General features: G+C 45.0%; 1 protein-coding gene across 1 annotated transcript; it reads right to left on the bottom strand.

The window, feature by feature from the left end:
• Window positions 1-206: 206 nt before the first annotated feature.
• Window positions 207-23,435, bottom strand: lingo3a (leucine rich repeat and Ig domain containing 3a; the record flags this gene model as incomplete). Its single annotated transcript, XM_079267685.1, has 2 exons — window positions 23,307-23,435; window positions 207-2,090 (listed from the first exon to the last, which is right to left on the bottom strand). Exon 2 carries the CDS (start codon window positions 2,037-2,039, stop codon window positions 207-209), a length of 1,833 nt encoding a protein of 610 aa, XP_079123811.1. The 5' UTR covers window positions 2,040-2,090; window positions 23,307-23,435.
• Window positions 23,436-24,385: the final 950 nt, after the last annotated feature.

The raw sequence follows: 24,385 nt of genomic DNA, 5'->3' as shown, positions 1-24,385 counted from the left end.
ACACAACAAAAGCAATATAAATATATCAAATCCATGCAGATTTTTCACTTTTCTCATATGTACACCAGTTTATAACAAAACCTTGTCTCAATAAAATGTCCCATAAATAACTGCATTTCATGTTTTTGCAAGCACTGTCCTGTCCCTTGAGCTTGTGAACAGTATCAGGGTGAGAATACGAATGAGGGAAGTACAGATCCCAAAAATCAAATCATTTTCATGTTGAACTTGCGTGCCCCGCCCTGTCCTCCCCCGGCAGCGGGTCCCTCCACCTTTCTGAAGGAATACTCCACTGAGAAATTGTTCTTGTGCTGCCCTCTCCCTCGACTCCACACAAACAGCAGAATGAAACAGAAGAGCACCACCCCCAGGAACATGATGCAGCCCATGGCTGTGGATATGAGGATGGTCTTGAGGTCCAGAGTGAACTTCAAGAAGACTCTGGTGTCGTTCAGATTTGTGTCATTAAGGTCCCCTGCGTAGTACGTGCGGTTGGCCATGAGGGCTGCATCTAGCGGCAGCCCACTAACTGTAAGTGTGGCAAAATAGGTGTCGTTTCCGCCAGCGTTGCTGGCTATGCAGATGTAGGTTCCACTGTCGGTTACCTGGGCGTACCGTATTTCTAATGTGCCCTCTGGTAACACAGTCAGGCGGCCGCTGCTCTTTGTGGTGATGCGGCGGCGCTGAGGCGAGATCCAGAATATCATCGGTGCCGGCTCACCTTCTGCTTTGCAAATGAATGACACAACCTGCCCCTCGCGGGCGGAAACCTGCTGCAGTTTCCTGTTGCGGATTTTGGGCTTCTGGCAAGTAAAGTGCTCAAAGAGAGCCGAGTCGGAGAAAACGTTCAGAGCCCGTCCCTGCACCTCCACGGGCGTCGTGCACACTGGGGAGGCGCCGTCAAAATTGAGGGTCTTGCGGCGCTGAAGGATCCAAAGCAAGCGGCAGTCGCAGGCCAGAGGGTTCCCGTCCAAACGCAGCGTCTCCAGAGTGTTGACAGACTGAAAGGCTCCCTCTTCCAGGGACACCAGGCCGTTAGTGGAGAAGTTAAGAAGGCTGATTTGCCTGAGACCACCCAGCGCATACGGCTGCACGACCACCAGATTTGTGTTGACCAGATGCAGCTCCTTCAGCCTAACGAGGTCCCGCAGGGCCCAGGACTCCAACACGGAGATAGGGTTGTAGGAGAGGTTGAGGCTGGTGAGGTGAGCCAGACTGCGGAGGGCAGAGGTGGGCACAGAGGTGATGTTGGTGTGAGTAATAGACAGCCAAGATAAGTTGAGCCCCTGCAGGCTGTGAGGGGATATGTGCTCCAAAAAGGGCCAGTGATCTATCTCGAGGCCCCTCAGGTTTCCCAGCTTACGGAAGTTCTGGTCCTCTAAGGTGGAGATGCTGAGGTAGCGGAGCCGCAGAGCCACCAGGTTATGCAGGTAAGACAGAGACTGGCCGGACACAGAAGTCAGGTTGCACCTCTCAATGGTCAGCTCCCTCAGCCCCACCAGACCCAGAAAGGCCTTGTTGGAAATGTAAACTAAGTCATTGTCTCCAACTTCCAGGTTTTTCAGATTTTTCAGGTCTTGGAAAGTAAAGTCCAAAAGAATGACAATCTTATTCCCACTGAGGTCCAGTGATGTTAGGTTGGAGAGACGGGAGAAAGCCCCCATGGGGACCAGTTTCAATTGGTTGCCCCTCAGTGAAAGCGACTGCAGGTTCTGGAGACTAGAAAAAGCATTCGGTTCCAGGACACTGACCATGTTCTCGCTCAGGTCCAGCCTTTCAAGACGTGAATATGGAAGCAGGTCACCATGCTCCACCCAGCGAAGTTTATTCCCACTTAGGTCCAGGATCTTGGTGTCCAGCGGGACGCCATCTGGCAGTGCGGACAGGCGTTTACCATAACAGGACACAGTCTTGAGTTTTGCAATGCACTCACAACGCTGGGGACATCCTTGACTCTGGGCGGATGACACCGTGATCATCAGTAGCAAGAACAGGAAAGGCAGGAGCCAGCCCACATCCTGGCCCAGGCTCACCCCCATGGCCCTCCTTTCCACTGCTTCGTCCTGCTCCCGAATCACTGGGCCAGAAACCTGAGCAAAGAGAAAGAATGGGGGAGGGTGGACGGGAGGACAGACAGAATGATTGGGAAAGACAAAGAGATAGACAGTGAGACAAATGAATTGAACCCAATTCCCCTCCAACAGCAGCTATCAAACACTCTAAATGAGTGGAATTACTGTTACAAACTCTAATTGACCCGACACAGCAGCAAAATTAAAGCTAGAGCTCCAAGATAATCCTCAAAGGAGCCTGTATTCACTTGAAACTAATTTACAATGGGCGACTGTGCAAATGAAGACAGGGACATTGAAAATCTATTGTATTCATAAGACCTCATGTGAGACATCTTAAAATGCATGAAAAAAGAAAACAATCGCAGCCTCTTAAAAGCACAATATAGCACCGCAGAATGCACTGAAATGGTCCACGTACTGTGTGAGGAAGCAGAATATTAACTCTGCAGGAGGAAACACCAGCATGTTAACAGGCCGAATAAAATATGAAAGTGACACAGAACAATTCAAACCACACTGTATCATACAGCACAGTATACGCAGTATTTGAGTCGGTGCACTGACGAGGTCAGTCACTGCGACTCGGTGCATCACAATAGCTCAGTCCATCACATCATCTGCACAGGTCTCTGAGGCACGAGGCTTATCATGAGAGGAGCCTGACCTGCCTATCGGTTTCATGTGACACAATGCGGTCACACACACACACACACACACACCTTTGTAAACCCATTGTGAAATACCAACTAGCGGGATGGAAAGTTACTCCAGAAAACATCTTCCATAACATCGTCATTGTTGACTGGTGAGGCTGACGGTGTGCAAAAACATATTAAAAATAACTAGTTTACGCATCAGGAGTTCCCCCGACCTACAACATGTGCTGGTTATGTCACTAAAATGACATGAATAATGAGCTCAGTGCTACATTTGCCACTAAAACAAGTAGAAACACTGGACACACACACATCACAAGAAACTGTTTCCCCTTTTCTGTCCATATATATCACCGTTTAGAATAAGGAGACAGTGTGTTACGATTTTTAATTCCCACCTGCTACGGTAACAGATGACTTCATAACTCATTTAATGTCCCTAACCCCCACACATCTTCTATTTTACAATTCACCCCGGCTCAGAGATGGACATTCCCATTCGCCAATCTGCCACTGAATGAAATTAACTGTCTGAAATGCGAGCAGAACTGTCTGATAGCAGACTTAAAATGAGCAGAGCTCTGTTAAAGACACAAGATACGAACATTTCAGATTTCGACCATTAGTCGTATCAAATATAAACAGATAGTGTGGTCGACGCAATGCATGGCGTCAACAACCCACACATGCATATAACTGTCAGACGCAGCAGCCTGACACGAAACCCTTCACACACATCTGATGTCACGCTCTATGGTCTAATAAGACCGCTAGAAACAGAGAAGAAACCTCTTTCTGCATCCAAAGGCAGTCCTTGGGGTTTGGCTCTCGCTTTATAATTGACAAAAACATGGCAGCTCAGGCTCAGGCATTGCTAAAGTTTCTACTTTGACAATTCATCATTGCACTGATATGACCTTAAAAAATTGCTGCAGCAGAACCAGAGATATCGTCTTTTTTATCTCACACATTCTTCTTCCTTGTGAAAACCAGACGCCCACTTTACCGGGTGTCTGTCTATAGCTCAGTCATACAACTTTCAGCTGCTGGCTTCAACCAGAGATGAGGGGCAGTTTACAGACACCTGGAAATCTCACTTCTTTCACTTCTTTCCATTTTCAAACTTGTTCAGCCCCAATGATCTTTGACTCTAGTGACGTCACTTGAGGCAATTTATCAGACTTTGCCCGGCTCCGTCTGGAGCCAACCCAAGGCTTTATACAACAATGCAGTGTGTGGGGGAAAAAGTCAGTTTACAAGACCTGGAAACTGACTTTGATGTGTAAAATCAGTTGCGACGCAGTGACGTCTGAAAGTTGTCGTACAAAGTTTTAAAACATTTTTTCCCCATATACAGGAGATGGGCAGCGACCGAAACAGTAACAACAAACTCCCCCCCCTCCCCCCCCTCCGACCCCCAACCACCGCCCCCACCCCACATTTGTTAAATGTCAGTCACGTGGGCCTCTTTTCCGAACCCATATCTGGTAGCAGACCCCCCTCACAGGATGCCCACGGCCATCTTGATGCACCACAGGTCGACAGCAGCCCTGTGGGCGCCGGCGGATCCACACAGGCTACTGTTACCTGGTAGTAAGCTGAAGTCAAAAATAACCGTTGCAATGCTTTCATTACGCAGCAGGAGAACAACCTTCAGCTGCTGCAGGTGACAGAGAGCGGAGCTGCTCCTCCCGAGAAGAGAGTGACTGAACGCCACCGTCGCTTCGTCCTCCTGCTGCGTTTCTACTTGCCTGAACATTTGGCAGTGCATGTGCAGCAGAGTGAACATCGGGGGGGTTAGTCACAGGATGCTCGTCGGGCCGAACTGCACCAGCTCTGTCTTGCAGGCAGATTCGATACGCAGCTCTGACATAAACTGCAAAAGCTCGGATCGGCTTCGAAAGGACAATACTGTAGGTGTCTAATGTTGTCATGGAGACGCCTGCACCATCTCCCTTAAACCCCCCTCCCCCTTTTCCTGCTTCCCACTCTCTTCATAGTCTCTTATTTTCCAGACCAGACTGAAACACGCGTGTCCACTAGACTTTCCCGAATGTCTCGGCCATCAGCCACCTGCCTCGTTTCTGTCGTACCTGTTTCCTGTGCCTTCACTCGACCTGCTGGGTCTCCATGTCTGCATTTAATTAGATCCAGTCTCCTATCATCTGCTCCAAAAAAAACCTGTGACAAAAGACAGATGGCTGTCGTCTGTGATAATCAAACAGATGCATTACATATGAAATCCTTATCGTCAGTGTATACTGTGCACTCATCCAGTAGCATTAGGCAAAGAGGTCCGCTTTAAAAAAAAATCTTTTTTATCATTTGGTTGCCAGGCAACATTTACTCGTCCAGTACTTTCTAATAGAAAAAGTGGCTGAAGTTATTCTGGAAGTGCCTCAACATCTATACACAACTGTTGATGTTTTGTCTTTAACGGTTTGCTGTGCCGGGCATCACAGCGGTCGACTCACATTGCTATGACTTAGTGAGGCCAAAAGGCTTAACAGAGACACTGCCAGCATCATCGGGTAGTTATGCTGTGGCCTTCAAGTGCGTGAAAGTTTAACTGATAAAAAAGTTACATGAACAGAATCAGATCGTAATGAGCGAAGAGACGGTCACAGCAGACATTTTGACTTGTCATTGTAAGAACAAACATTCATGGCACCGCTCTATTCACGTGTCCACGTAAGCCACGACAGTGTGTGTAAGATCTGTTTTTTATTTTAAAACATAAATAAAATGAACTGACATCATCAACAGAGTGTCAAGAGGTTACAGTCAGATATGTTTGTGTGTCGTGTTGTAGAGATATCGACTATGACGAGCATGTTTACCGTCCTGTCTTGTAAGACCACTTGTGAGGCACTAAAGCGTCCAGTAATGAAATGTAAATAGTATTTTCTTTTTGTTTCATCCAACAAACAATCTATCACAGCGTACACGGATGTACAGCCCGTTAGTGTCAAAGTTAACAGATGCCACACGTGAAGATTATAAGATAGTGTTGTTTTGACTTATGGCTTCAGTCAAAGATTCTTTCACACGTGTTGAAGCTGGCTATGATTTACATTGAACACGAACACTTAAGTAACATCAAGTATTACAATTTAATTCAAGAACAGCTTCACATCTCTTTTTTTCATCACTCGCATGAATAAAGCACAGTGTCATATGTCATGTGACAAGATTACGATATTCAGCACACGTCTGGGTAATGGCAGTGGTGTGCAGCGGTCGCCGTGGTATGAACAGTGAGCAGTCTTTAGTCACGGGCTGATGGAAGCAACTGGGAATATGATGTTATTAAAAATGCATTAAAGAGAGGAGCTGTTGTCGATTGCCCATTTTTTTCCGTCATGTCACACAGTAAATAGCGGCCGCTGACGCAAATGAAGCGGTTGATTTGTTGTTCATGTTGCTATCTCACTTCCTGAATGACCCGTCTGAAACTGATGCAGAGTCAAAAGGACATTCCTGACCCTGTCTTTAACCTCAGCCATTTCTGTATTCAACTCATTCAACTTTAATTGTTATTATCACACACGTATTTCAGAATTGATCAATGGCCACTTTTACAGCGCTAACCAAGATGGCGGACGGTCTTTTAGGGTCCACCACTTTTCATAGTGCCGTCGTCATGTCAAAATCTCAGTTCGTTGTTTAACCGACGACATGCAAATGTAATGACATCCCATCAGTTTAAGCTGTACGTTGTGTTAAGCGCTAAATGGCAAATGTTAGCATGTTAGCATGCCGTTGACCAAGAAGTGTTAGAAGAAGAAGTATGACATGCATTATAAAGAAACAAAGGTTGAATATCCTGTAAACAATTTGATTTTGCTGGCAAAATATAGACTCAAATTGAGACTATTAAGACCTCCTGTTTCTAAAGCATCTAGAAACAAATTGGCCTTCGTTGTAATATCCCTAGACACGTAAATGGTGCTTTTATCAGTGATACGTAAAACTCAGAGGTGCACGACCAAGGGCCGCGAACACTTGCCCCACGTGATCATGTCATTTTCTGGCACGCGCGCCTCACATATATATATATATATATATATATATATATATATATATATATATATATATATATACATATATATATATATATATATATATACATATATATATATATATATATACATATATATATATATATATATATATATATATATATGGAAAATACCCATTTGGTGCTTTAGTGAGTGAGTGTTTCTGGCAGCAGGACTGTGAATGTTTGAAGGACTCAAACTAAAACTACAGGGCTCTATGGCACAATCAAAAGAAAGCAATATCCGACTTTGGACACACAGAAAACTCGACTATAAGAAAAGTATAGAAGAGATATCGAAAGAGACATCCTCTAAAAATTCACCATGATGTACCGCATCGTTGACACGCATCGTAATCCCTGTGCAGTTCTATTTAGGAGCCTCCAAATACAAGCTTATATTTAGCTCTCTGCTGTGTATGCGTGTTATCTATAGCAAGAAAGGGAAGAATCAACAGCAGCACAACAGAGGGTGAGACTGCCAGACCCATAATCATACTGCAGCTGTGGGAAACGGCTGACAAATGAGCAGCAGGCGTGTTTGAGAGTGTTTAGGTGTAGCCAAGCGCTCTCCAGAAAGGCACACAGGCCGAGGCATAACATCCACAAAAGCTCCTCAAATGGCTGCTCGCTCTGATTCCAACCATGCCCACTCATTGCGCTTTACGTAATCACAAACTGTGTGTGTGCGTGTGTGCGTGTTACCACCAGAGAAAAAAACAAACCCACACACATTACTCATGTCCACCGAGGGAAGCCACTGTCAGTGTCCATCAGTCTGTGTAGGGAGACCCTGAAACCCCTGGCAGTGCATGGTCCACGGAACACACACACACACACAGGCCATGACACACACTCACGCTCACCTGATGAGAGAGAAAGGCACAGAGAGAGAAAACACTGCGTTGCTGGTTCCCTTTTATGACCGTGTAACTTCCACCTTGCATTCTGGTGATGGATCGTTAGTGCTGGCAGGGCCATGCAACCCACCACGGGCAAGGACACCCAGTCGCTGCGTGGAGACTATAGCAGGGGTTGCTGGGAGGAAGTATGAGCATATTATGTGTGCATTTACATGAGAATATGTATATATGTATATATATATATATATATATATATGTTTGCCACCCATCTCCTCCCACCGTGCAGGCTTTTGCTGTCTTTATACTTCCTCGTTCATGATTACGTGCACAACACACAAAATAATTTGTGGGATACCTACAATTTACGGCGCATTATTTTCCGTCGCTATAGCTGTGAATGCTGGATGAGAGCAGCCCGATGTGTGACACCTCATCCCAACTGGACACGATGCAAACAAGCAAACATGAGACGATGTCCTAACCTGCTCCGTGTGTCAGCAAACAGGATCAGTTATAAAAAAGGCTGCGGACACTGAGGTGACGGGAGAAGTCAGAAGAAGATGGATGAGGGGCATCTTGTGCAAACAGTCCACTTATTTAATGTGGTTTCGTCCTCCGGCCCTGCACGATTAAACTGCATAATAATGGGTTACAGTTAGATTCTTAAATTGCACTTCTGTCCTATGCAAAGAATGAGCAGGGAAACCAGAGGACACAAAGAGGTGATTAAGAATGCGTCTTGCCATGTGCCATGAATCTTTAATGAGAGAGAACTGTTTCAGGGCTTATGAACATAAAGGTTTCTATGAACTGGAGCTAAATAATATAAAATGCAGGGCTGCATGGTCTTTTCCCACTGACATGGAGACTCTGACCTCACCTCGGGCGGCAACAGCCCCATACCCAAAAACATAAAGCGTCAAACACATGATATGATAACACCTCAGTGTTATGATAGTTACTCATTATCTGCGTGTTTTGCATCAACAAAACTTTTGTGCTCCATTTTAGTTTCAACCGAGGCCTAAAAAATGAAGATTCATGTGACACAGGCTGCCTCTCAGTCCGATTATTCAGGCGACTGCACAGACCTTGTGTTACACGTCCTCCAGCTTTTTAGACGTAACCTCCTTTAAGAGTCACAACAGGTTTTGTGTCTCTCTCATCAACATGTAGTTTTATGTAGCAAGGTGCTCCAAAATCGAATCAGATCATCTGAATTGTTCTTGTGTTCACGATCAAATTATGATGCAACATGCCAGAAGAGTCTGTAGTTGACTTGTTTGTTTGGATCACCTTTTTTAAGTTAAAAGGTGCTTTGTTGTTTCGCCACCACCAGAACAACAAGTGTTCATAGTCTCATTTCACACCTCTAGACTGATTCAGATCTGAAGAGTTAGATACCAGCTCCAATTGCAGGATCTCCACAGATCAATAATACATCTCATTCTATTAGAATAGTTCTTAATTGAATTACACCAGTACATTTCAGGTTAACAAGAGAACAAGTTGTTTTACCCACATTCCAGCATTGACACATGTTGATCATACAGAGGCCAATTAATGACAGAGGGTACCAGTATTGTCAATAAGTGAAACCACAATGGACCAGAATGCTGGGTAGCAGCAAAGATCAATACACCTACCAACATCTGGCTTTTGTCTTCAGTGGGAAAGGTAACAATCAGCATTCACTCGCGAGATCAATATCTCGGCAGAAGTCACGGCTATTTATCGGCTCCAGCTCCAATCGGCAGTGATGGAAACATGACACCCGGTTGGACGTGCTAATATGAGCTCCTCATGTTCAAGCAGTGCTTGAACATCGTTCCAAATTAGGCTGCACCGAGTTTAACAGACATATAAAAAAAGAGGGAACCACTGTAACATCTTCACTGGCCTCCGTGCTGCTTGATACTGTTAACTTACCGGTTCTTCGAGCATGTTCGACAGCATGCATGCCGCACGTGACACACCCAAAAAAAAAAAACACTAAAAGGCATACTCGTCTACTGGCAATGAGAAAAGAGACGATCGCCTATTTTTTGCTGTTTTTTCGGCAATAGAAAAATGGACTTTGGTGGAAAAAAAAGTATATCATTCACACAGCACATGGCTGAAGCAAAAATGGGAACAATCAAACGCAAATGATAATACTTCAACACAAAAGTGACTTTTTCCCCATCTTGTCCGTAAAATAATCACGTCTCCTTACGATGCAAATATACTGTTGATTAAACTGTTCTGGTCACATCTGTCCACATATTAGTAAGTATTAGAGTAAAAAACTAGAGATACAACAGGAGTAATGTGAGAGGACAGGTGTGGCCGTAATGCCACTAATTCACTGTAATGACAGGGTCTGACCTTGTTTCTGTTTTATTTTCCTTTTGTACTGAGGCATGTTCACAGCAGAAGGTTGAAACAAATATTAAGGTTCCTACACCAACACTCCCACACAATCCTAACCCTCCAAGCGCAGTCAGTTTGAGTTAACGCAAAGGGATCCGAGGCTCAAAAGAACAGGAAGTTCGATGCCACAGACCGTCACCATAATGCAGGGTGACACGTCTTCCTCCAGGTCGCACACACACTCTCTCAGCGATGCCAGTCGAGGCTTATAGAACCCTGAGCGGCGTTATCGTATCGACACACAACCTGACACGCTTTCATTAGCGACGTTCTGTGACAGTAATTCATTACTTGCATGGGTGGCAGACTTATTTATCCCGTGCTTGTTTACTTCAAGGCCTCATGAGAGTTGAGAGCTCGCAGTGAAGACGATGACGACTAATGAATGAAAAATCCAATTATAGTAATTCATGATTCAGATTAAGTATTTGATATTTTGCCGCTGAGTGCTTTCCATTAAGTCGACAGACATTTTTCTTCCAATATGTGTCAAAAAGTAATAAGCATAATAAGCACTTAATCTTTCTGAATGGATCCCGTCCATACAAAAAGCTAGCTAATAGCTAACTCCTGTACAGCATGGGCTGTTTGGAGCGAGAAACACCCGCAAACAACTGTTTGCGGGTGTTTCTAGTCTTTATGCTAAGCTAAGCTAACCGTCTCCTGGTGCTTTTATTTATTTCTACCACTGAACTCAACAGGTCTTTTTTTAGGACAGGCCTTTAATTGCTTTCGCACTTTAACACTCTTGCGCCGCAAAGATGGGAAATACTATCAAATAGTTTATTTAAACCAGTATGAATATGACTTACAATTTAGGCTATCGTGTAACGTATCACTTACGAATTATTCAGTTGATCTAGCTCAGCGACAGTTAACGACACTCTTTTTACGTCCCCCGACGACACCTCTCTTTATTCTCTTAAAACCCGCCTGTTCGTCTACGACAAGCTGGTACTAGACAGAGAAATGTGGGGACGCTGTTATTTTGAAGCCAGCAAACCAGCATACCCAACGACATGGTGCAGGAATAAAAATCGTTTCGATTCTTTTGATCGTTGGACCTGAACAGCCTAAAGGAATATAAATATATGAGGAATGGACTTTGCGACCGCTTCAAATGTAGGGACTCTCCCCATGCCGGTAAATCTGACTGAACTATACTTTGATGCTCCTGGTTCAGGTTAAATTAACCAAGCGTTTTAACCAATCTAACAATGTGTAGTATGTACATATTGACAAACGTTACCTGGCGTCTATTGAGACATGTGTTTATTTGTCAAAACGTGTAACCACAGCCGCTGACTAACGGGGACGCTGCATCTAATTTTGGGGGCTGAGCGTATTTCCCAAAATGTCCAAAACAAATTTGCCTATGGTCTCTTTTTTAAACATCAAGCCATTTTGCTTCCATTCTAACACCATCACTCCTTTTAAAAGTGTCTGTGTCACTTCCTTTAAATGGCCGCCATGTCATTTTGGCACACAAAAGAGAAAAAGGACGGCAACATGGAGCACTTGCTTTTGGACAGGATGACATGGGTGTCACGGTGGAACGACGACACCGGTCAGCCACCAGTCTGACAGCCAGCTTGCCACATGAACAGGCTGCCACTGGCATCCAGCGCATTAAATGTCCATCCTGTCTTTAAGCCCCCGTGATCAGAGAGTGTCAGTCAGCCTCCTTCCCAATTAGGTCAGACACAGGAGACCTAAATAATGACAATTCATCACCTGGCGTCAATATTTATGGCAAAATAAACTGTGCAATTTCAGCACAGTTATCCCATATGAAAGCAAGTCTTCAACAAAATTAAACTAGAGAAACTAGATGTTCCATTTAAGCATGAACACAACCTCATGTCAAAGGCTAATAAGAGTCATTTTCTGAAGCTCAAATGAGCAGCTACGGCTTTAGTCCTGCACGTGACCTCATTCGGCTTGTAAATACACAACTGCAGCTGTTTATCGGTATCACAGAGGCACTTTGCAGTTTTCACTTCGATGTATGGCACAGAGACAAGAACCAGAAAGACAAAGTCATCAAGAGAGTGTGATCAGTATCCCTGCTGGCATCCACTTCCTGCCTGGCTCGCCAGTCTGCCGTGTCACCAGCCATCACTTCAGCTCAGGCTCTTTCCATGCCAACTGGCTCGACTCCCCGTCACTCTCGCACTCCCTGTCACATCCAGAGAGGCAGAGATTGGACATATGGGGCCCGAATCACACATTGCACGCTTTTCGTTCCTTCACACATCGCATCTTCCGACACACACACACACACACACACACAGATTTACGTGTTCCAAGCTACACATGACAACGGATGAACGCACAGAGATACAGAAATAGACAGACAGGCGTGCAAATTCAAACACACACAAACACACTGTCCTCAATCTGCAGAGGAATGTGTGCGAGTTGTATATTAAAAGGTTCGTGTCTTGGGGACATTAACACATGCACTGCTCCGTCCTCTGTCCTCTTCCTTCCAGAGGGGAAGTGAGAAACGTTATCCACGCATAAGAAGCGATGCCAGGAGTCAAACGCAGGGGCAGCAACCGGAGCGCTCATTGTGTAACTATATACAGTGCATTGAGCGTCCATAGAGATTCATTTCTCAAACTTTTTACATGATTGCCGGGGGGTTAGAGTTTCAGGCGGCAATCTAATACTGCCCTTGAGGTCCCTTGCGAAAGAAGTCTGACTGGCGGAGCGAGCCAGCGAGCCAGCGGTGTGCAAATTAAAAGCAATCCTCAGGCCTGGCCGGCGGTGCTGCTGCTCGATTCGCGTCTATTCATAATTCATCACTCGACAGCAGTGAGGTGGAGAAAGTTCTGTCCGTGTAATAAACCAGGAAGAGACGTCTTTGAAAGGCGCTGATGGAATCAGGCAGATCAGCCTCTGCCGAAGGTCCCAGGCGAGAACAGCACTTGTTATAAGCAGTGGGACAGACAGAGCCGTGAGCTGGGAGTCCGTGTATTTCACATCATATTAGATCCTACAGCTGTCCAGCCGCACTGTTCAAGAGCTTAGCTGACAGAGCCGGTCGAACATGAACTGTCAAAAGCCTAATTAGACAACGTCCAAGCATCGCTAGCAAAGACTTTTAGAGCTCTGACCTACATTTCCTCCAATTGGAGGCATTTAAGCTTTTACCCGCATGACCACAAAGTACACCACAAATACTCCGTGCTCGAGCGAGTGCATTCACCAAACCATATGGTGGAAACTGGGACGAGACTAAAGCTTGAACCTGAATAATAAGTTGTTGAGCCATTTGAGGGCAGCAAAAACAAGGTGTGAATACAACACTGACATATCATCACCTTTAAAGTTGATACAGTAGACTTGTTGCCTGTTTACACATCCAGCAGACAGGAAGCAACATTATCATTCATTTGGAGTCGTGTAAGTCCAATATTTAGTCTCATTTTAGCTCAGTTTTGTTCTCCACCAACTCCTGAGTAAAGTCTTTGCCCCAGCAAATGTTAATCTATGTTCACCAGCTAGTCACTGACATTGAGTGCGTTCGTAAATGACACTCGACACTAAAATGAGAGCGTTGTTGTACGAAGAAACAACGTTTTTTATATGAATTAACGAACGGGTAGTTTCAAGTGGATGACAGAAAATCTTTCCTTTCGATATGTGTAGTGCAACAGCTCGTCATTGAGTGATCATTTATAAACATACCCTTCGTCTGACTGTTTGGCACTGAGTAAATAGCATTATTAGCATACAGTGGGTTTTTAGGGCGTTTATACACAATGCTATGAAGCTTAACCGAATCAGTACATTTTGAGCCAGAAAAACAAAACAAATCAATGAGCTAAAAGAAGCTAAAATGCTCCATCAAGCTCAAGTGCAGCGTCGGCATCTGTAACAAATTCAAAGAAAAAATAAATAATTCACTCATCGTATTCGTAAGGCAGATCTGAAGCACAACTGCAGCTGGAGATGTAACTCACTCATGAGACACAGGAAGTCCTTCAGCAGATCGAGAGTGACAGTTTTGGACAGCTAGTCATCCGAGACAACAGATGATGACAGACAAAGATGAAGGATCAGACTCACTAAGCTCAACTGAAACAGACATTATTGAAGTTAAAACAAGTTCATGAAAGGAATCAAAACTTCACACACACACACACAAAAAAAAAAAAGTGTGTGAAAAGCCTCGGCAGACTCTTTTCACCTTCAACGCAGATGTTCACAAGCAGCCTGCCCAAGTTCACCGAAACGCTGAAACACGCACAGCTCGTCTAGTGACAACACATCCCGTACGCCTGGACGTGCCTTTGTTTGTCGGGATGTTGGCCGGCCGGCCGTGTGACCCCAGAGTGACCTGAAGGTGAGCGAGAAACAATGGAGGTGAAGAAGATTTAAAGGAATATTTTCATATTTTTGGAAATAAACTCATTCGCTTTCTTGCTTGACTGAGAAGATTGACACCACTCTTATGTCTGTAAGGAGTTTAAGTCAGCAGCTTGGTAGCTTAGCACAAAAACAATTCGCTTGGCTCTGTCTAAAAGGGAATGAAAACTGCCTGCCAGGTGCTCCCGAATTAACATGTTACATCTTGTTTGTTTGATGTTATTAGATTAAAAAAATGACATGTTGTGGTTTTAAGTGGATTACTTGGCTGGGACCAGTAACTTCCTGGAGTTTTGTTGTCAGGAAATAGTCCAGCACATAACTCCCTGTAAACCAAAGTTTGAATTTTGTATCGTTTCCCTTTTTCCAGTCTAACGACTGCTGGTGATGACTTCACATTTATCGAACAGACACAAAAGTGATATCGAGCCTCTCGTCTAAATATCGGCGAAAAAAGACAGAATAAGCATATTTCCCAAAATGTTTAATTCTTCTATTTCTATTTAAGAACCGAGATAACCGAAGATATTTCTTTAGGCAGTCTTAAAACAAGTGCAAGAATATGATGGAAAAAGAATCAGTTAAGGGTGTGAGAGGATCGACACAAATACACAGATACAGTATGTCACCTGAAGCCTCAAAGGCCTTCATGGGCAGAAATTTGCAGCCGTCTTTTTCTGTGCCTTTCTAACTGTAACATGACGCTAGCTTGCATTCCTGACCTCTCCTTCACCCCTCTCGTTTTCATCCGTCTACACTGACTGAGCAGTGCAGGCTCATCGTTTTCACTGAAAAGCGCGGAAGCGTAATGCTAGTGTACCACGTCACCTCATGTAGTTCGTCTCATTAAACCGCCTCTGCATGCGACCGACAACTATCCCGGTCTGACCCACGGTCGGTCCAGTGGCTGGCCTGAGGTTACAGCCTCATGACATGCTGATGAAATGTGCTGTGCCATCCAGCGCTGTCTATGTTATGTTGTGCTGTCCATATTCCAGCTCAGCCTGTTTTGTATGGCCTACTTCACTGTCCCACCCTCTAATCCTGTCGCCGTTGGGAAGCGCCACACTGCCCGGTCCACTTCCCGTCTTCTCTTCCTCTCGGCTTTAATCTCGCTGCAGCCAAGACGGCGAGCTCTGAGTCGGGGACGGCTGACTGTCACAAAACAGCCACGGCTAGAGAAATGTGTCCACGTTTGTGAGGAAACAACTTTCGACAACTGAAGTGAAATCTCCTTCTTTTGAACAGCCTTCACATCAAACACAAGAGCAGCAGATAATCAAATCTGGCGATACACCCTGTGCGTCTGCATACTCGTGTGTATGTGCATGTTTTCCACCCTGAGCCTGATAATATGAGAACAGCGATGTCCGGGATTCATCTTCAAACATCAGTATCACATTCAGTGCTCTGCATTCACAAAAAATGGCTGCTTAAAATCTGCAGAGAACCATTCATTTGTTAAATCACAAATGTATCCGCTCTTCACTGTTTTCCTTTTTTGTGGCGGTTAAATAACGAGGGGATGTCTGCTTACAGCCATGAGCTGAAGCAGAAGAGGTAGTCCTGCCACTGTGCCCATGTCTTCTGAGAGATTAGCGAATGCAACAACCAGCTTGTTTGTTGTTGTAAGAAGTCAAGAGTCTGAAGAGAGGAAGAGGTGGCAGAGAAGAGCAGCATTCATCAAGATGCTGACCATGAAAATAAAGAAAGTGAGACGACAGAGAAGCGGCATTCCTTCAAACATTTATTAGACACAAGAAAAGAGGCGGCTACGCAAAATGAAATTGGAGCAAAAGAAGAAGAGAGATTTTATTTCAGCAGAATGACATGAAAACAGAAGGCAGAGATGTGAGATGGTTTAGGGAAGGTGATGAGGGATTATGCATCCTGACAGAGCCATGGAAGGAGAAGGGCTTTTGAAATGGATTTGTCAAAAGTGAGGCGCTTCAGAGGAAGACTGGAACCGTGTGTGTGTGGCAAACGACACAGGTTGTCGACTCTTTTGATGAAGGCTTAGTGAGAGAAAACAGAAGGAAGGTGGCGGAAGGAGGAGCAAGAGCCGATTGAGGATGAAGAGAGGGAGGAGAGAGTGACTCAGCTGCTCTCCCTAAAGGACTCCAGGAGGAAGAGAGGGATGAAGAGGCAGCAAGGCAAGGCTAGTTTATTTGTATAGCACATTTCAACAACAAGGTAATTCAAAGTGCTTCACATGAAACCATTAAAAGCATAAAGGCAAAAGTAAAGGAGATTTAAAACATACATTGAAACAATAATCGATGTCTCCCTGAGACATTACGCTGCACGCAATCAACCATACACTGCCGCAATTCTGCAATTACTCGCACACAAACCACGTCTGGAGAAGATCTCTGCCGATCTGCGTTTTATAGTGTACGCCTTGCACGAACTCGAACCAAAGAGGAGGGGTGTTGATGCTGCCTCTGCTTTTCACACAGAACCTCTAATTCTCTGAAATGAAAAGAGAAACCACGACAGGGACCTTAAATAACTCTTCAGGGGAAAATGTACCCCCGAAGCGAACCGCAAATGTCCACGATACCAGAGTACGGGATGAGCAATCTGTGTCCTTAAAGGGGGATCGCCGTGCCACTTCATCTCACCAAGGATTACGACATCATGGCTATCTGGCATGCGAAGTCTGCCTCTTTAAAGTCTCTAGGTACAGCCATGGGCACCGGGTAATTGGGCCCAGCCGGCGCATTAAACATAGATCTGTTCTGACATCACACAGGAACTCAGCATCGGATGTACTGGGATGAAACAGCTTGCGGGATAGAGTCAGAAACACACACTGCACCGCACCAAAAAAAAAAAAGCCTCGTCCATGCAAACAGACACAACCGCAGCTACATCCTGACATACAAATTATTCACAGCCTCTTTTGAGAACCGTTTACTCCGACGCGCACGCAGCCTTCCAGACACCGAGACGGTCGAGAGATCCATTGAAAGTGGTTCTGATGAGACTGGAGACAAAAGCGAGAGGCAGCGGGAGAGTACAAAGATACAATTCTCTGAGAGAAAGCTATGGGAGTACTCCACGGGACAGAGGGAAAGGAAAGCAGGCAGAGCAGAGAAAATAAAAAGATGAATAATTGATCCCGAACCAATGGCAGGAGAGCGAAGACGAGAGGGGCGTGAGCGCCATGCAACACCATCTCACTGCGTCTCGACTGATGTCCAGGAGCAACTTGTTTTCTTCACCTCAGAGTGGCGAACAGCAGAGATCAGGAAGTAGACCAGTCAAACTGAGGGAATGTGACAGGAGGGCCTTGAAGAGACTCAGACCTTTTTCTGCACATGTGCAAAGAGGTATTCATAGACGCAGACTGAAGATCCACAGATGGTGATCTATGCAGACAAGGATAACCCTATACGTCTCAGAAACCCGCCTCCCCAGATAGAAATGGGCCAAGCAGGCAGAGTGTGCACACAGTTATTTCACGAGCAGAGCGTAGCCTCCATAACGCCCCGAACAACAGAATAAAAACTGGACACAGCTGGGAGTCAGCGCAAAGACAAGATCCTCTGCCGAGCAGACTAGTTCTGATGAAACACCTCCGACAGGCAAACCAAATCCATATGTTCCTACGGAAGAGAGAGAGGAATACAAGAGGAGGAAGACGAGGGAGGAAGAGGTCTGTTCAGCACAATCTCATCAAACCCATGGAGAAACAAAGGAAGGGAGATATTTTCTTCCAGGCTTTGACATCCTTTTCAAAAGAGGAGCTGGAACAAGGCTTTTGTCTTCAAATATGTTTCCTCCTCTCTGGGGCTGCATGAAGAGACTGACTCACTTCTCACTTGCTGCGTGCCAGAGATGCTCACAAGTCTCTTTTTGGTTGTAATGAGCGTTCTATTATCGGCTGCATGCCATGCGGTCTGCTAAGAAAACAGCATAGCTGTATCTAAGGAATTCAAAATATGCGCTGTATCAGCAAACAGTATCAGCATCGATTAGATATTCGGTATACGGTCACTTTAAATATGAAAAACCAACACGATGAAAACTGTATTTTGCCCTGAAAAATGAATATAACATGGAATATAAACATTATTCATGGGAAGAGGAAAATATCGCTCGCATTATTTGGCATGCAATAATAAGCGTAATATATTTTTCAATACTATAGAGTACAACCGTATTGTATACCTAAGACCTTGGGGTCTCCAACTAATGACGGCTCAAAATCGACTGAAATTTAACAAATCCCTCTAACCTCTCAAACCCAGAGATGCTCAAAAGCCATTTTTTTGTGAGTCCAAGTCAAGTCTCGAGTCCCCGAGCGTGCAACTTTAAACTTGAGTCAAAGTCCCGAATCCAAGGTCTCGATCTCTGGTTCATGCACCATAAAATGCCTCGTGATTTTAGTCCTGCAACATAAAAACCAAACATGCGCCATCGGATTTCCTTTATTAGCTTGTCATCTTATCATTCAAGCGCTCTTTTCAAAGGGAACTGGTAGTAATAAGGCACGCTCTCAAACTGAAATCATTACAGGCGTCGTCTTTCATTTTACTCAGTATCCACAACTGCCAAGTTCAACGTGTTCACAAAATATCGAAAGTGAAAACACTTTCGTTTCTCGTCAAACTAAAAGGTCACTTGAAAATGGCGACCCAGCTCAAGTTAACGTCCCCATAATGAGGTAACGCGTCGCACCTTTCGTCAGCTGGCAGATGGTCTTAATGCCTTTCAAGCTACAAGCTCAAAGGCACGAATGACACAACAGTGCATTCCTAACCTCAGTGGGACCTCCACATCATCAGGATTAAAGGGGAATAAAATGTAATCCCTAAACATTTTCAAATGATGATGCAAATTAGCTCCGTGTCAGCCTGTCAGCCGGTGTTGCAGAGAATTTGTTTCCCCAAATTCAAAATATTTCCGTGCACCAGCAGCCTGAACATGTGTGACTAATACAAGAACAAGTCCAGAACATAAACCGTGAAACAGCAAACTTTCCTTTTCACACTTTTTTTTTTAGCACATCTTAAAACAAACAGGATACAATGTGTTTATTAGTGCGCTGAGGCGCTGGTGGGCGGATTGTTACTTTTGGACAGAGCCAGGCAATCTGTTTTCCCATTTCCAGTCTTTGTGCTAAGCAAAGCTAACCAGCTGCTAGCTCTAGCCACATAATTACCATATGAGAATGGTGTTGAGCTTCTCATCCAACTCTCCTCCAGATCACAAATAGTCGTATTTCACAAAGTGGTGAACTACTGGGTAGGTCATTGACTTGGACTGACATGTGGACAGGCTTTAAATCAGAGCTCTTATCTCTCCGGTTTCATGCTTCTCTTCTTCCAGGATGGAAGCAAGCGACCAAACACGCAGGCGAGCTTGAAAAAGATCAAAGAACCAAAGAGCAGCACAAAGAGCTACAGAGGGAGCGGATCGAGCAAAGCCAAACGGAAAGAACGGCCTGACTGAGCAGTTCACTCTCATCCCCGAGTTCAACGAGTCTCCACTTCAGGAAAATGATTTGATCAACTGATTTGTGTTCAGCGGCTGAAAAGAAGATAAAAGACGGCTTTAGTTCTGGCAGTGTGAGCCAACGAGCAGAGAGCTAGAGGAGCATCGGGGGCTACGGGCTGATATGAAGATACAAAGAGGCATGACTCTTTAATCTTCATTCATACCAGCGGCTCACTGGGATATTCAGAATAGGTGCACTGGGTTCAAAGAATAATTTAGCGAAAGAGAGAGGGAGGTTATTTTTCCTCAAGCAATCACACTAATCTTGATCCAAATGCATCGTCACCATCACCCCCCACAAACGCCCGACTGAGTGCGTCAGCTGAGTCGAACACGCTGTGAACTGTTCAGCACGACAGCACCCATTAGAGGAATGATTAATTAATCATGTGCTTAATACCCTTGCACCGTGTTAAGTGCATCTGACCACAACACGGAAAGTTCACATTTAAGTCAGAGTCGTTAGGTTTCGGGACTGAGGTGACTTTATGAAAAAAGAAAATGCTACTTTTGATCAACCAAGGAAAGCTGAATTCAATTGGGAGGCTGGAGTGTGTAAATATGCGTGTGTGTGTGCAGCTACAGGCATCTGGTGGCTCAGACATTGGAGTCAGGCCCTTGCAACAAAAACACACTGCATGTCATGTGTCAAATCCAATCTTGCAATTACATAATTGAAGAGAGCTGATTAAAGAGCCATCTCGTGTGCGTGGCCCATGGAGAGATGGTATGGAAGATGTGTGTGTAACTTGAGTTCACCCACAGGACACAGCTGGTCCTTCGCAGTGTCTCAACAAACACAATGAGACATGTCTGCCTGGCTCAGCTGCTCCAAGTGTGGTTAATGACAGAGCTGGAAGGAAGCGTGGTGAGTAGAATATCTCTGGAATCCATCACTTGGTTTAAGTAGAACATTTGCTTTGGAGCTTGAAAGTTCCTTTGAAATTGAGTGATATCCTTTTGAAAATATGGACTTTTGACAAATTCTAAATGAAGTTAATGGAGCGAGAGTTAAGGGTGAAATGAAACAAACTGTCTCAACATCTTAATAAGCTCAGCAGCTGTCGCAATCTGGGTCGCTGTTCATTTGAAGCAGCAAAACATTTTTCACAACTGTCTGGAGAAGCAGACACATTGCTCCAAGGATGTTGTTGAGAGGACGAAAACAACCTTTCAGTGTCCACTGTTCACTGTGAAGGGAGGCAAGGTGAAATCCAATTGAATCACAGCATATTGATACTGCAGTACGAAGGGCCTTTCCTCTGGTTATCTGCCTCCTCTAGCTTGCGGTGAAAAGGTTAGAAGTTCCCCTGTAGGTTTCTCTTTTTGAGGACAGTTTCTGCTTTTGGGATATTTTAATTAATTTACAATTGCTCTTTAAATAAGCACTATAATGACAGAGTCACATATGTATTTGGAATCGTGAATCTAGACGTAAAAAGTCTTTATCTTACTCATTTATGTTGTGTGTTTTAGATGTATAATTCTCACTGTAAAAGTTGGACTGTGCAGAATTAAATCATAATTTCCTTTCCAGCACTTTAAGTATTATTATTTATAAAAGTATCATTATTTATGTGTAACATTGAAGATTTATGTGCAACATTGAATTATCTTCATGTCCCCTGTCTCTGAATTATTTTTGTTCCAACCTTCTGTTGTGTTTTTGGGGACAGTTATGAGTGTAAAAATAACCGTGGCGCTCTTCCCATTTTCTCAGTTTGTGAATTCTCGATTCCTTTCCTCGGCTCTCAGTCCCTCCTTCCTGAGACGTGAACGGAGGAGGCAAGGAAGCGACACAAGGAGAGAGGAGTCCAAGACAACAGGCGTTTAACAAGATGAGACATCCGAGCAGTCATTTTAAAGCGACGTCAATGAAATATGATGTTCATATCCCGGGCCTTGAACAGAGCCGATGTGCAACAGTTGAGCCGTGCGTCTGATGTGAACCCCAGAGAATGAGAAGTTGGTCATTTCGCTGCCGTGTGGGTGTTGATTAAAGGAGATTATTCATGAGAAACTGCAGCCCACCGGTCACAATCAGTCAATCGACGTCTTGTGTGAGCACTAACAGACATTTAAATAAATGGCACTAATGGAGCCTACATTTCTCACACGTCAACAGCGGGATTTTGAATACATTCTTACAGTAGGCGCTGCTTAAAATGTGCAGTCAGCGATTATAATTCCACACACTTCTTGCTGAAATCAGCAAATATCTGTGTGTGCGTTGAAAGAAAACGTCATACGCAGCCCCGGTTCTGGAAATGGGAAACAAACAAAGCCACACAACCCTATCCCAGCCAATCAGCAACAGCTGATGCTCGTGCACAGGACAGGGGAAAGGCCATGGATGGAATAAAGAGAGAGGTACGGTACATCTGGAGGGGGAGATTTGTTGAAATACCAACATTCTTCTTCCAGAATCGTTGACTCCAAATGTAAAGCCATGGAAAAACATACTTCAGTGCAATTTCACGAAGTAATCCTAAATGTCTCTTACAAAAAATGTGGCCATCGTGAAGTGCAAAGCGATTGTATTTTATATTTTCAATTGTCTTGGAAACAGAAAGACAGTTGCGCAATCACAATCATAATTTACGTACATGTTTTGGTGATGTATGCAGGAATTGCCGGGACAGTGTTGAACTGTAATACTTGACAAACAAGGAACGAGATTAAAGCAAAAGCTTATTCAGACACACTGAACAGAACCTCAACAGAACCTCAACAGAGATGGGAGCGGGCTGAGCAAACACAGGCAGAGGCTTAGATGTGTCAAGCCGACGACACTCTCACACTGAGAGGACTGCAGGGATCGATCAAAGGCTCCTTTCCCCCTTTCTGTCCCACGTCCGGATCATTAGAACCTAATTTAGAGCTGGTAACCAAAGGCACACGCTGCAGGGAGGCTGTGCCTGCAGGGATGCAAGAAATCTCAAGGATGACAACAGAAAAAAAGCAACGGCGGCGTGAGATAATGAGACCCGGTGTCCATTTGAGTTCGAGAGCAAATCGATCAGCCGGGACTGCACCATGACAGTGTGAGAAGAGGCTGCGGGGGGGGGGGGGGGGGGGGTTAAACTAGTGTCACGAGCATCACGGGGTGAATGTTACGCTCACCGGGTCATCGGCTTATGTGAGCCTTGACCACTGAGATCTGGATGAAAGGGAAGACACAGGCAAGATTAACCCCGTGTGCAAGATCTCTTTGGTTGTGTCAAAGTGTCAGAGAGCACATCAGAGAGCACATCAGAGTGTGTGTGTGTGTGTGTGTGTGTGTGTGTGTGTGTGTGTGTGTGTGTGTGTGTGTGTGTGTGTGTGTGTGTGTGTGTGTGTGTGTGTGAAGTTTGCTCACCAAGGACTAGAACTTGCAGCGCGCTCCTTCCACATCTGCAAGCCTGGAGGTGCTCTGATCGCTGCTGGCCGTCTGCTCTGACTGTGGGTCTGTGCTGGATAGCGTTGCTCCTCCAGTCACTGAGCTTCCTCCTCCTCTTCCTCTTCCTCTTCCAGCAGCACCTGGCAGCTGGACTGGACTGGTTCACTCACCTTCCCTCCCTCTCTCCTCCCAGCACTGCTGCTGAATTATCTACCGCCTCCCGAGTGAAGTCTCTGGCTCCCCTCTTCTTTGTGCCAGAAAGGCAGCAGGAGCTCCTCTCACAGCGGGCTCCCAGCTTTGTGTCTCGGAGAAGCGTTGAGGGCTCCGACTGACGGTGCTCTCGTTATTGGATTGCATGTGTCCTGGCATGGGATGTCGAGCGCAGTGTGTGTCCAGAGTGTGTGTTGGTTTGAAAGAGGACCCGACTGTGCTGTGCTGTTCATAGGGCTTCTCTCTCTCTCTCTCTCTCTCTCTCTCTCTCTCTCTCTCTCTCTCTCTCTCTCTCTCTCTCTCTCTCTCTCTCTCTCTCTCACTCTCTCTCTCTCTCTCTCTCTCTCTCTCTCTCTCTCTCTCTCTCTCTCTCTCTCTCTCTCTCATCTCTCTCTCTCTCTCTCTCTCTCTCTCTCTCTCTCTCTCTCTCTCGATCTCTCTCGATCTCTGATTAGCCACAGACGTGCAAATAGTATTTCATTGTGCATATGCACAAGTCTGTGTATAGCTGACAGTGCGACGGCAAGCTGAGCTCCAGAGTCATGCAGGCAGCTTCAATGAAATGTTAAATAATTGATTGTTGCCTGGCAATAAGAAAGCAGCAGGTGTGAATGCTGTTCATGGTATATGACCGGCTAGCAATTCATGATTTAAGTCAAGGCTAGATGAGATGAGAGTAGATGAGAGTAAATCCCGCGCGGTTAGCTCATTAACTCACAGCAATTATTCATAACACAGACGTAGTTCAGTTCAATGAATGTTTAATTTGAAACTAAATGTAGGGGTGGGTGTATGTATGCCAGAGAGGGCGAGAGAAAGCTAGACTGTGTAGTGTTAGAGAAAAGAGG

This window comes from Melanostigma gelatinosum (assembly GCF_949748355.1).
Source record: "Melanostigma gelatinosum genome assembly, chromosome: 4".
In the NCBI taxonomy this organism is placed as follows: Eukaryota; Metazoa; Chordata; class Actinopteri; order Perciformes; family Zoarcidae; genus Melanostigma; species Melanostigma gelatinosum.
This window is presented reverse-complemented; position numbering and strand designations above follow the sequence as displayed.